This window comes from Giraffa tippelskirchi, chromosome 8, assembly GCF_054371585.1.
Source record: "Giraffa tippelskirchi isolate mGirTip1 chromosome 8, T2T-mGirTip1v1.2.pri, whole genome shotgun sequence".
In the NCBI taxonomy this organism is placed as follows: domain Eukaryota; kingdom Metazoa; phylum Chordata; class Mammalia; order Artiodactyla; family Giraffidae; genus Giraffa; species Giraffa tippelskirchi.
The window spans coordinates 100,665,045-100,679,001 of record NC_137282.1 but is presented as its reverse complement, the minus strand read 5'-3'; the positions used below and the strand labels follow the sequence as shown (position 1 = coordinate 100,679,001).

Sequence of the window (13,957 nt, the reverse complement as noted above, 5' to 3'; positions counted from 1 at the left end):
GAAGAATGCAAGAAGCAGATGTCTACAGTGCAGAGGTGATTAATTCAGCCTCTTTTGCAGGACCTATAAAAGAATGCCATCTCCTACAGTTTTAGTGCTTGCTATTAAAGATAGGAAACATTAAGTCTGTGGCTTACAAAGACACTGGTACACCTGTCTTACAAGCTGAAGGCAAAAATCCTGACATCATTGGCACTGAGACAGAAAAGGCAACGCAGCAAACTTCAGTGATACAGGTTCTTTAGCAAGGATAAGAACTAGAAGACCACTGAAAAATAATGTAATAATGTGTACTGAATAAACACACACTTGAGAAAAGCTTTAAATTTTATTCTTACTGAAATCCTCATTTCAAGGCAGTAACTAATGTCTTTGTTTCCATATACAATTTTGTGGTGGCTGAAACAGCCAGATCCTTCATCACCTATTCTCAATGGTCAGTCCATGCAGTTCTACTGCCACGATGCAGTGTGGTGTCCTCTCCAGGAGCTGTTAGAGGACAACCTGTTTAGCCTGGAAGCTAATGACAAAGGGAGTCCTGGCACGCGCCAGGCTCTGCTCCCTCAACAAGCCACCTTCCCTTTAGCTAAATGCCAAAGAAATAAATAAGTAGCACTGTAATCAGGATATAGCTCAGGGAACTCAAATAGGCCTGTCAAGGTTTATAGCTCCTCTACTCTTTTCCTCTCACCTGACTTTATTACTCATCTCTTATTATCATTTAATATACCTTCAGAAGTTCCAGTGATATACTTATTCATGTACAGAAATAATCATGTATTTTATATGGATAAAGAGCAGTAAAACACTTGTACATTCACTAATGCTCATTTAAAAATGAAGAATATAAGCATGGAGTGCTTAAGAGTTAGGTCATTTTCCATAACCTAGCTAACAGATGTATTAACGTATTAGCAATTACTTGGTACACAAATAATTTAATGCAAAGTTCTCAGAAAGTCTCATTTTTATATAACCTGACTCTTCTGACTTATTAAAAGAGATCTACTATGTTTGCAAGGTTCAAGAATGATTTGCTCAGATTATTTTCAAAGATTTTTTTAAAAGCAGTTCACAAATATTTTCCTCAATGATACCACTGCCAGCTGAAGACTCATGTCAACTGCCACATCACAATGATAGATAATAGCAACTCAACTTTACTCCTTTACACTCTCCTGAACTTATGAAATAGGCACTCTTTACAGTCTATGTTTTACAAATAAGAAAACTAAGCCCTGAGGAGATTTAGTTCCTTCCCTCCACTAAAAGTGCTGGAAAGCAAACGGACTAGAATTCTAAGGTAGGCTATCTTAACTTCTAAGCTCTTAAACACTCTGAGTACTCTTACAGTGCAAGGGGTGAAAAACCTACAGTGAGGGAGATGGGAATAATAAGCTCATACAGCCAACATGGAGACTTGTTCTTGTTGTTCAGTCACTAAGTTCTGTTGGACAATTTGCAACCCCATGGACTGCAGCACACCAGGCTTCCCTGTCCTTCACTATCTGCTGGAGTTTTCTCAAACTCATATCCATTGAGTTGGCAATGCCATCCAACCATCTCATCCTCTGTTGTTCCCTTCTCCTCCATTATGGAGAGAGGGATGGTGAGGAAACTGATCACAGGGTAACAACCCACTGTCAATTATGAGCATCGGGGTAGTGTCAGAGATGACTATAGGGTATGAGAGAAGGCACGATTTGGAGGTGAAAACAGAAAGGAAAAAGGGTATCGAGCTACAAGTAACTTGGCTGCTTCTGCACTACCGTATCATGTATACCTGCTCGGTCAAAGATGTGACGCTTCCCAAAAGATTACTTCTCTTCTGCTAAAACGAAATGTTTTTCCATATGAAGATAATCATGTGTGCCTGACTGTATATTCCAACAATTTTTAAGGAGAAATTTAAATCATATTACAAAAACATCAAGTTCTAGTTAAACCTTAATGGTAAAACTGGTAATTTTTGAAGGGAAATTTGGCAGTAATTACAAAACTCAAAATGCTGATACCAATTGTTCTGGCATTTCCACTATTAACTAAGAATCTATTACTCAAAAGCACTGGCACAAATTCACACATAACAAAAGGAATGGTCACAGTAGAATTGCACATAGTAGAAAAACATGAAAACAATTTTGAAATCATTTGGTATGTTAATCATTAAACAGACCCAAATATGTAATACTACACAGCACTTAACACAGTAACAGACCTTTTTGTACTAGTGAGAGAAAGTATTCATGATACATGAAAAGAAAAAAGAAACTACAAACAAAGTTTTAAAACTGTTTTTAAAAATTTACATACTTGTGTGTGCACAAAAAAACTGCCTCAAAAACTCTAAACCACGCTCTCAGCAGTGGCTGCCTTGGGGGAATAAGGGAGCTACTGGAAACTAAGAGCGCCAATGAGTACTTGTCTTTTTATCTTCATTTACTTCTCTACATTTTTCAACACGTATTCTTTTTTTTTTAAGTTTCACACTACTGCACTTTGAGATAGCACATTTAAAGCAACTTTAAATTCTCTCCTATAGAATGGATTTGCTAATTAAATTGACCACCACCAGTAGTTCATACATTTGTTTCACCAACTGTCAAAGCCAGAACATTCTACAATAGAAAGGATAATGCTTGTACTAACCAAATTATCTCCCTAGGATAACTGAAAAACTGGTTGCTAATGCAAGCCCAATTACATGAATATGACCATTCACAGGGAAACAAAATGAGAGATGTGACGTGAAGACTCATCAAATGACTCCAGCTGTCACTCACTTATATCTGGAACATGTGTACATGAATAAATCTCCAAATTCTAAGAAAATGGAATTTTAAAATGATACGGTTACTTTTTTAAAGTATCACTGATTTACAACATTATATTAGTTTTAGGGGTTCATTGTTTTTATAGACAACACTCCATCAAAAGTTACTACCGATAATGGTTATAATTCTCTACACTATACAATATACTCTTGTTGTTTATCTATTTTTTAATATACAGTGGTCTGTATCTCTTAATCTCATAACCCTAATTTGACTCTCCTCCCTTTCCTCTCCCCTCTAGTATTACTAATTTGTTTTCTATATCTGTAAGTCTCCTTCTACTTTGCTGTCTACATTTGTTATTATTTTTTTAGATTTCACATGTCATTGATATCATAGAGCATTTGTCTTTCCCTGTCTTATTTTGCTAAGCATAATGGCCTCTAGGTCCATCCTTGTTCCTACAAATGGCAAATTTTCATTATTTTCCTATGACACAGTAGTATTCCATTTGTATTCATACACCCCTTCTTCTTTATCCACTTGTCTACTGATGGACACTTTAAAGTGAAAGTCGCTCAGTCGTGTCTGACTCTTAGTGAACCCATGGACTATGTAGTCTATGGAATTCTCCAGGCCAGAGTACTGGAGTGGGTAGCCATTCCCCTCTCCAGGGGATCTTTCCAACCCAGGGTTCGAACCCAGGTCTTCTGCATTGTAGGAGGATTCTTTACCAGCTGAGCCACCAGGGAAGCTGGGTTGCTTCCAAATCTTGGCTATTCTAAATAAACAGTGCTGCTATGAACACTAGGGTGCATGTACCTTTTCAAATTACTCTTATTTCTTTTTTGCTACATATATATCCAGGAGTGAATCCTTTGTTAACTCTATTTGTAGTTTCTCAATTTTTTTTTTTTAGGAACCTCTGTACTGCTTGTAATGTAATGCCTCTAATGTAAGTGGCTACACCAATTTACATTCCCACCAACAGAGTGTAAGGGTTCCCTTTTCTCCACATTCTCTCCAACATTTGTTATTTGTAGACTTTTAAAAAAAATTATTTATTTACTTATGGCTGTACTGGGTCTTTGTTGCTGCATAGGCTTTTCTCTAGTTGCAGTGAGTGGGGGCTACTCTCTAGTTGCCATGAGCAGACTTTTCACTGTGGTGGCTTCTCTTGTTGCAGGGCACAGACTCTAGGGCTTGGGCTTCAGGACTCATAGCACATAGGCTCAGCAGTTGTGGTTCTCGAGCTCCAGAGCCGTCTCAGTAGTGGTGGCACACAGGCTTAGCTGCTCCACAGTATGTGGGATTTCCCCGGATCAAGAATCAGACCAATATCTCCTGCACTGGCAGGCAGACTCCTAACCACTAAGCTACCAAGGAAGACCTGTGATTTGCAGACTTTTTGATAATGGCCACCCTGACAAGTATGAGGTGATATCTTACTGTTATTTTAATTTGCATTTCTCTAACAACTAGTTGTGTTGAGCATCTTTTCATGTGTCTATTAGCCATCTATATTTCTTTTTTGGAAAAATGTCTATCCAGGTCTTCATCCATTTTTTTGACTGGGTTGTTTATTTTTTTGATACTGAGTTGTATAGGCTATTTGTATACTTTATATATTAATCCCAAGTCAGTCATATCATTTGCAGGTATTTTCTCCCATTCTATAGGCTTATTGTTTTGCCAATGGTTTCTTTTACTGTGCAAAGCTTTGAAGTTTAATTAGGTTCTATTTATTTTTGCTTTTTTTTTTGCATTAGGAGACAGATGCAAAAAATATTGCTACAATTTACATCAGAAGTGTTCTGCCTATGTTCTCTTCTAGAAGTTCTATGGTTTCAGGTCTTATATTTAAGTCATTAATCCATTTTGATTTTTTTTTTAATGTTGGAAGAAAATGTTCTGTTTCACATGTGGCTGTCCAGCTTTCCAAGAACCACATGTTGAAGAGACTGCCTTCTCTCCATTGTATATTCTTGCCCCCTTTGTTGTAGATTAATTGACCACAGGTGTGTGAATTTACTTCTGGGCTATTTATTCTGTTCATTAATCTCTGTGTCTGGTTTCTGTATCAGTATTATGCTGTTTTGATTACTGTAGCTTTGTAGTATAGTTTGATGAGTGGGAGGGTGACAGCTCCAACTTTGTTCTTTTCTCTCAAGATTGCTTTGGTAATTCCACGTCTTTTGTGGTGCCATATGAATTTTATGCTAAAGCCTTTGACTGTGTGGATCATAACAAACTGTGGAAAATTCTTAAAGAGATGGGAATACCAGAATATCTTACCTGTCTGCTGAGAAATCTGTATGCGGGTCAAGAAGCAACAGTAAGAACCTTATATCAAACAACTGACTGGTTCAAAATTGAGAAAGGAATACAAGAAGACTGTTTACTGTCACCCTGTTTATTTAACTTATATGCAGAGCACATCATGTGAAATGTCGGGCTGGATGAGTTACAGGCTAGAATCAAGATTGTCAGGAGAAATATCAACAACCTCAGATATGTAGATGATACCACTTTAATGGCAGAAAGTAAAGAGGAACTAAAGAGCCTCTTGATGCGAGTGAAAGAGGAAAGTGAAAAAGCTGGCCTAAAACTCAGTATTAAAAAAACTAAGATCGTGGCATCCAGTCCCATCACTTCTTGGTAAATAGAAGGGGCAAAGGTGGAAGCAGTAACAGATTTCCTCTTCTTGGGCTCTAAAATCACTGTAGATGGTGACTGCAGCCATGAAAGTAGAAGAAAACTGCTTCTTGGCAGGAAAGCTACAACAAACCTAGACAGTGTATTAAAAAGCAAAGACATCACTTTGCCAACAAAGGTCCATATAGTCAAGACTATGGTCTTTCTAATAGTCATGTATGGATGTGAGGGTTGGACCATAAAGAAAGCAGAGCACCAAAGCATTCATGCTTCTGAACTGTGGTGCTGGAGAAGACTCTTGAGAGTCCCTTGGAGAGCAAGGAGATCAAACCAGTCAGTCCTAAAGGAAATTAGTCCTGAATATTCACTGGAAGGACTGATGCTGAAGTTGAAGCTCCAACACTTTGGCCACCTGATGTGAAGAGCCGACTCACTGGAAAAGACCCTGAAGCTGGGAAGGATTGAAGGCAGGAGAAGAGGGCAACAGAGGATGGAATGGTTGGAAGGCAGCATTGATTCAATAGACATGAACTTAAGCAAACTCCAGGACATGGTGAGGGACACAGAGGCCTGGCATACTGCAGTCCATGGGCTCACACAGAGTCGGACACAACTTGGCAACTCAACAACAACAACGATGAATTTTAAGATTTTCTGTCCTAATTTTGTGGAAAATGTCACTGTTATTTGATAGGGATTGTATCAAATTTGTAGGCTGTTTTGGGTAATATATCCATTTTAACAGTATTAATCACTCCAAATCAAGAGCATGAGATATCTTTTCATTTCTGTGTATCATCTTCATTTCCCTTCATCAATGTTTTATTGTTTTCAGAGTACAGGCCTTTCACCTACTCAGTTAAATTTATTTCTATGTATTTTATTCTTTTCGATTTAATTTTTAATGACATTATCTTTTTTTACTTTTTCTGATATTTCATTATTAGTGTACAGATACGCAACAGATTTCTGTATATTAACCTGTAGCCTGCAACATTGCTGAATTCATTTATTAGCTTTTGGGTGGAAATTTTAGGGTTTTCTATGTGAATAGTGACAATTTTACTTCTCTTTCAATTTGGATGGCTTTCATTTCTTTTTTTCTGTCTGATTGCTGTGGTGAGATCTTCCAATACTGTGTTAAATAGAAGTGGTGGGAGTGGACATCCTTGTCTTACTCCTGAATTTGGAGGAAAGGCTTTCAGCTTTTCACCACCGAGTATAATTTTTAACTATGTATGGGTTTGTCATAAATGACCTTTATTACATAATAAAGGACACTGTTACTTTTTGTTTCACTAATGGTGAGTGTCCATTACTTCTTAAATACTGTCCTTAGGGAAGCTGCCAAAAGATACAGGTCATAGTTGTAGCCCTGATGGAGCTTACAATCAAATAAAAATAAGCTACACAACAAACATGGGATGGCTGAATAGATTCGCTTGTTTAGTAATATCTGGGAGACACTGAATGGATTGATATATACAATGGCTGGGACATGGAAGTATTTGAAGGCTAAATTAAGCAAGACAGGCAGGCATGAATGGAATTTATACTGCTAGTTTTATACAAAAACATGCTGAAACAAAACAAAATGTCTGATGGAAGAACAACACACAAATGCACACTTGGGTAGAAGAGGTACATTGGTCCTTCTGTGTGTGTCTGTATAAAAACACCACCACCAGTCACAGAATCAGAGGTGGAAAAGATCTTACATGTCATGTGTCAACACTCACCTGACATGTGAATAGAACTGACTCAAACAACTGAAGCTGAATTGCACAGGTCCACTTATAGAGGATTTTTTTTCAACAGTATTAATAAATACTAAGTACTACATAATCCCCAATTGAATCCACAGATGTAGAACTGCAGATACAGAAGAACTGTGGGTACGAGGAACCACGGGTACAGACGAACTGCAGGCACCCAGGGCTAACTATGTAGTCACATGTGGATTCTCAACCGCACAGATGGCTGATGTCCCTACCACCCAGGTGGTTCAAAGGTCAACTGTACATCCCTTCTACATTTGGCTGACTGAGATGGTATCTCTGGACACTGGACAGTGAAATGAGGGATGAATCTAGCCTACTTTGGGGACTGACTCAAGCACTGGGGGTAAAAGGGCCACAGAAATGACATCCTTTCCTTCTGTTCCAAGAAGAGACCAATGCCCCAGGTAACACTCAGTCTGTCCCTTTTTGTTGTAGTCTGCCTAGTACAGGCTATTCCATAGGGAGGTCACCAAAAGGAAGAGAAAAAGAGAAAAAAGTAGAAGAGGAAATAAATGCCAGAGAGTCAGAGGACAGCAAGCTGACCTCCAACTCTATTATCATCCATCCCTCAATGGATTTCTTTTCTCTTTTTAACTATGACTATTTATGGGTACCCCAACATGAGGTAAACTCTTATCTTTTCTTTAATATTTTACATATGTAAGTATGACTAACATTTTTCCAATGCTGCTAGTGAGGATTATGAGCATTTTAAATATGAGAGAAATGAGTCTTACCCAGGGTCACACAGGTAATACACAGCAGAGATAATAATGTACTCTAGGTATCCAGGTTTCAATGTTCTGTCCAGATACCACAATTCACTAATTTATAATACATTAATAAGAAGCATAAAAGACCAAAAAAAGGCTGGGATGAATTAACCAAGAGAGCAGGTCAGCATTTAGAAATCAGTAAATTTCTAAACACTGAGAAAAAAACAATAGTTTTTTTTTGGAGAATATGGAAGCTTGAAAGTTTTATTATAATATAAAACCACAGTGAACAATTTTGCTTATCAATGCAAAACTACAACTGGCAATCTCCCTGGAGGGCCATTAACATCAATTAACTACCTTACAGCCACTTTTTAGCACACAATAATGGATTTAATCTAATCAAAATTATGTGGAAAATTTTACGAAACTAAAATGAAATGTAAAAAACTGACAAGGACTGAACAACTATGATAACTAAGTCTGCATTTCAAGTACTTTTACTCAACCTGTGATCCTGGGTAAGTCACTAACCCACTCTCCTTGGTTTCTTCATCTACAACCTATTACAATTATAAATTTGCAAGGAAATTATCAGGAACAATATGCCTAGAATAGACTTGAAAAAGCTTTTAATTCCTTAGCATAAAGTTCTTTAAAAAATATTTCAAAATAGTAAGTAAAACAACTAATAGAATTTTAAGAAGCTTTAGGACAAGTTCATAAGGAAAAAGAAAAACCTACTGTTAGCAGCATAGTTTGCATTTACTTAAAAATTATATTATGGCTTTCTTTTAAAAAGAATTTAGATAAGATAAACCTCATTCTCTTTAAGATACCTACTAACAAAATCTAATCTAAATCCTATCCTAACTATATTTATCTAGCTAGGTAAAAGTGATGCTTTTCCTTACAGAAAAATGAACTCTTCTCAATATTCATTTTCAAGACATTTTTCTCAAAGAAAAAAATACACCCTCAAAACCAGGCAAGAAAATACTGCTTAAAAAATGAGTTAGAGGATGCTTAATGTACAGATGTCTGAAGGCAGGTGGGACCATGTAGTCAAATAACTGCAAAACATTTTAAATCCCACCCCCTACTAAGTCCTCAATCTAACAGTTAAAATAAGACCCTCCAGGGAGCAGATTTCCCATTTCATCACTTAAGGTCACGGCCTGCTTTCTAACTCTCTTCTTTTTTGCCACTTGTCACACTAGAATGGAAAGCAGGAAGGCAGCTTGTGTAATTGGCCCATTTCCAGGCTAGGAGCAAATCTGATGATAAATTAAGTGGAGAAAGCTGGCAGGAGAAACTGCTCAAGTTCACTGCTCTCGTGGAGCTGTTCTCATACAACAGTTATCTGAAAATCACATTCAGTTTAAAGCTAACCTGCATCCTGTCCTTGATATTTCCTTAGTTTTTTTCTTCTAATTTTAGAAAGTCTGAAAGAAACATAATGTCATGTGAATACTTTCTTACATCCAACCTTAGATTGTTTCATTAGTCCCACTACTTTGTAATGGATTTTAAAAGATTTTAGATAAGAAATTTTGGGGGCTGCTATCCTTTAAAACAAGGAAGACAAATGCAGAACAAACAACAGACTTGGTATGGATCTCTGGTTAAACTAAAACTCTGAGAACTAAATGACCAAGTGGATTGTATGAATTTTAAAGAAAGGAAAAACAGGGAATGCATAAAAGTTTGAAGAAATGGTATATGCTATTCTTCTGCCTTCAGTGAATGTTTTAATAAGAAGCCCCAAATAGGCTCCTGAGAAATCTCTGAGATGACTGTTAGCTGGCCTGAATTTTCACACAGTAACACAATTGAGACAGATGGTATGACAGAGCAGAAGCCTACTTCAACTTAAAGAGTCCTTGAGTGCATGTGCTTTTGGTGGGTCCAGGGTACTTCTGTGGCAGAGTTGTTTACCATCCGGTTACTCAACACTGGCAGACTCTACACAAGTAAAATGCTTTATACACCTTGTAACAGCTACTTTAATAAAGCTGAGACTGATATGGAGAGCACTAGAAGAAATATGGTTATGTGGATTTTCCACTGACATAAAAGACATATTAAAAGTATCATAAGACACCAGGAGACTTAGGAAAGAATGTTCATAGCTTTATTCAAAACAAGGTTCATCAACAGTAAAATGGACAAATAAATCATGGTGTCCTCATACCCAGATACTCTCTAGAGAGCTGTGTTCCAATAAGGTAGCTACTAATCATGTGGCTACTGAACACCTGCAATGTGGCTAGAGTTTGATGTGAGATGTGCTTGCGGTTAAGTGTAAAACAGATTTTCAAAGAATAATGTGAATAAGAAGTGAAATATATAAATATTTTTGTTGAATTTATGAATGTTAGAATAATATGAATATGCTGAATTGATTTTTTTAGGTATATTGAGATAAACATTATTAAAATCAATTTTACTTGTTTCTTTTTAAATATTTTAAATTATACATGTGGTTCACACTGTACTTCGATTGGTATTTCTAGTGCTGCTTTAGAGCAATGAAAATGAATGAACTAAAAGGTACATGAAACAATGTAAATAAATCTCATAAACATGAGATGATGTTTATGATTATTCAAATGATTATTCAAATCATTCATGATTTTGAATGAAAGAAGTCAGATAGGGGCTTCCCTCGTGGCTCGATGGTAAAGAATCTGCCTGCCAATGCAGGGAATATAGGTTCGATCCCCTGATCTGGGAAGATCCCACATGCTGCAGAGCAACTAAGCCTGTGCGCCACAACTACTGAGCCTGTGCTCCAGAGCCCAGGAACCACAACTACTGAGCCCTAGAGGCTGTGTTCCACAAGAGAAGACACTGCAATGAGAAGCTGTATGCAGCAATGAAGACCTAGCACAGCCAAAAATTAATAAATAAATAAAATTCAAAAAAAAAAAAGTCAGATACCTAAAGTTTAAAATCAGGTAAGACTAAACCAGTGTTTAATGATGTTAACATTAAAACACAATGCACCAAGGAAGTGATTATCATTAAAAAATCAGGCAATGGTTACCATGAGGAAGAGAAAGGAGCTGGTGACTCAAAGTAAGGGGGCACATGGAACCCTCTCAAGTGCCAAATGTGGTCTATTTCTTGGCCTGGGTGTTGGTTCACTTTGTTAATATGCATATGTATTTTTTATGTACTTTTCTGTGTTACATCTCACAGTTTTAAAAGTTTTTAGGAAATGAGCTCAAACTGCTTTCCTTAAACATATACACTTTCTATGTCAAGTAAGAACTTTTCTAAAATGATAGGATTGAGTGAACTGATCTCATATCTCAACTATAGGTAGACAGTTGATACACATGCTAACAAATAAGTGAGATAAGTTTAGTGTATAAAAGACTCAAACTCTTAAACACAATACTAGTCATATCCTAAACTCTCTCTAAACAAATTTTAGTACTTTTCTAAGAATAAATTATTTCTTAACATGCAGTATCATATCAGAAACTTAATGGCTTGGAAAATACAGTTTTAAGAAAATAAAAAAATTCTGAATACGTGCAAGTCAGTTTACTGACAACAGCTGACAAGGGTGAATTTGTGTTTACCATAGCCAATATCTAGTATTTGATAAAATTGTATTAATACAAAACATAAATGTTTAAGAGCCAAGCTTTAACAAATGAGAGATCTTTCTGAGCACAAAAGGCTTGGTATCTTAGAGAATGTACAGAACACTTCAGAAGAAATGTTTTAAGATGCAAAACTGAATTTAAACCCTCAGCTACCTAAGGGCAGTGCTGATGATCTAATTCATATTTAATTTACTTTTATATAGAAGAATTAAACTTATAAATGAACAATAATCCCAAGAAGCAAGCTACAGAATGACTGTCTATACTCACCATGTACTTGGTTGATTTCTGAATTCTGGGAAAGAATTTCATCTGCTAATTTTTGAGCAGTTGGCAAAACTTCTGTGTGGTGCACTGTGATCAAATACTGTACAAACTTTTGTAGTTGGTCTCTATTCATTTGAAAGAGAGTCTCTGAAATGGGAAGATGCAATTTGACCTGATCTGGCTTGCGGATGCGGTATAAAGACAGTGCCACAACATGCGCACAATAAAATATGTCCTTGTTTCCACAGCTGCAGGTCACTGAGGTAATCTTGCAACGATCAAAGCTGATAGCCACGTTGCAAACAGTTTCTGGCTCCGACTGTATTGCAGGTTCTGTCACTGTGCCACTCAAGTGGAAACCTATGTGAAAGAAAGGGAGGAGAGAGTTCAGCTTCTGCATTCAGATGCTACAAAATATTTTAATTCTTTGAAATGTGCAGTACTTGACAGCAGTAAGAAAAACATATGACAGCTTTTATTTTCAAGTAAAAACATTCAGGTCACTCAAACCTCCTGCCCCCAGCACCTTACAAGTGAAAAAAAAAAAAAAAAGCTATTTAACAGACATGCTGAAGTATTTTACCCAGCCATATGAAAACACTTACTGCAGTATACCACCATCACACCTATATATGTGTATATACATATACCACATCAAAACTATACCTAGATCACAGCTCTAATAAGCCATCATTACACTATTTTAAATCTGTGGTATAGTGGCTCAGACAGTAAAGAATCTGCCTGCAATGCAGGAGATCCCGGTTCAATCCTTGAGTCAGGAAGATCCTCTGGAGAAGGGGATGGCTACCCACTCCAGTATTTTTGTCTGGGAAATCCCATGGACAGAGGAACCGGGTGGGCTACAGTCCATGGGGTCGCAAAGAGTCAGCCACTACTGAGTGACTATCACTTTCACTTTCATACTTGACCAAAATCACCATCAGTAGTTATCTCCCCCACCATCCCACCTTTTTTTAACCAATTTTTAAAAATAGAGTAGGTCACTCAGCTTTCTTCTCAACAAACTCCTCCCCTTCCTCCTACCTTTATTTCAGGCAGCCCCAACACAGCAATGTCTCTGAGGAACAACAAAGCCCACCAAACCTGAACCCAACACCATAGCTAAAGTAGCTCACAACCATGATTTTCTTTCCTATCATACAGAGTAAGTGAAAGTTGCTCAGTTGTGTCCAACTCTTTGCAACCCCATGGACTATAGAGTCCATGGAATTCTCCAGCCAAGAATACTGGAGCAGGTAGCCTTTCCCTTCTCCAGGAGATCTTTCCAACCTAGGGATCGAACCCAGGTCTCCTGCACTGCAGGCAGATCCTTTACCAACTGAGCTATCAGGGAAGCCCACCACAGAGTAAAGCTGGTACAAACATGCTCATGCATGTAAGGGTGCACAAAATCACGAAGTGGCAAGGGACCTCAGAGGCTATATAGCTTCAACTTAGAAGCACACAGCAATTCTCCACAACCTCATGACTAACGGCTTGAGACCACTGATTTGAAGGATCCAGCAATGAGACACTCAAGCCACACAAGCAGCAATTCCTCATGGATAGCTTCAGCTACAGCTCACAGCCAACTGGAAACTGTTTCCCACTGCCACTGCCCCCAGTCAGTCAGTCCTGTCCTGTTTGGTCAGGGCATAAATTGCCCTCACTCCTTTTCCCTAAATATGGGGAGTTATCCTGAATTCTTTTTGGCATGCCATTCAGTTCCATCTATCCTCTCTGAAAGCCACATGGAGAGGATGGTGATAAACTTTAAGGGGAATCCCTTTAGAAACCTTCAGGCCACACATTTACCTCAGGATTAAGTACTTGACAGAAACTTGAATGTTACAAATGTAATGAAGCTTCTCTCAGACTTCCACTATCTATGCTACTTGAATTAAACTTATCGAGCAGGCCACTTCATTCTCTCCCAGTGGGAACTCTGGGAGGGGGGCTGAACTTGGAGCTGCAGAGATGTGGCAGGAGAATGACAGTCGGAAGGTGCCTCGAGTTCACACGTGAGGCATTTGAACCCTACTTATTATCACTTTCAAGGGAAGGCTTCCTTTAGGCCAGGGAGTTGGGAAAAACATTATTCAACTTACAAGAAATCTTTCAGAGTAGTATAACTTCATCTT

At 37.8% G+C, this 13,957-nt stretch overlaps 1 protein-coding gene and 1 long non-coding RNA gene across 3 annotated transcripts in view; one reads left to right on the top strand and one right to left on the bottom strand.

The window, feature by feature from the left end:
• The window catches only part of ZSWIM6 (zinc finger SWIM-type containing 6), a 205,118-nt gene that overhangs the window by 64,660 nt on the left and 126,501 nt on the right, over positions 1 to 13,957 (bottom strand). For both annotated transcript variants that reach the window (XM_081524322.1, XM_081524321.1), the window contains one exon: positions 11,817 to 12,173. In XM_081524322.1, coding sequence (XP_081380448.1) covers positions 11,817 to 12,173 — 357 coding nt within the window. The remainder of the gene's footprint in view (positions 1 to 11,816; positions 12,174 to 13,957) is intronic.
• LOC145519087 (uncharacterized) lies at positions 1,198 to 7,348 on the top strand. Its single transcript, XR_014063527.1, has 2 exons — positions 1,198 to 1,303; positions 7,294 to 7,348. It is a non-coding gene; the product is annotated as an uncharacterized LOC145519087 (long non-coding RNA).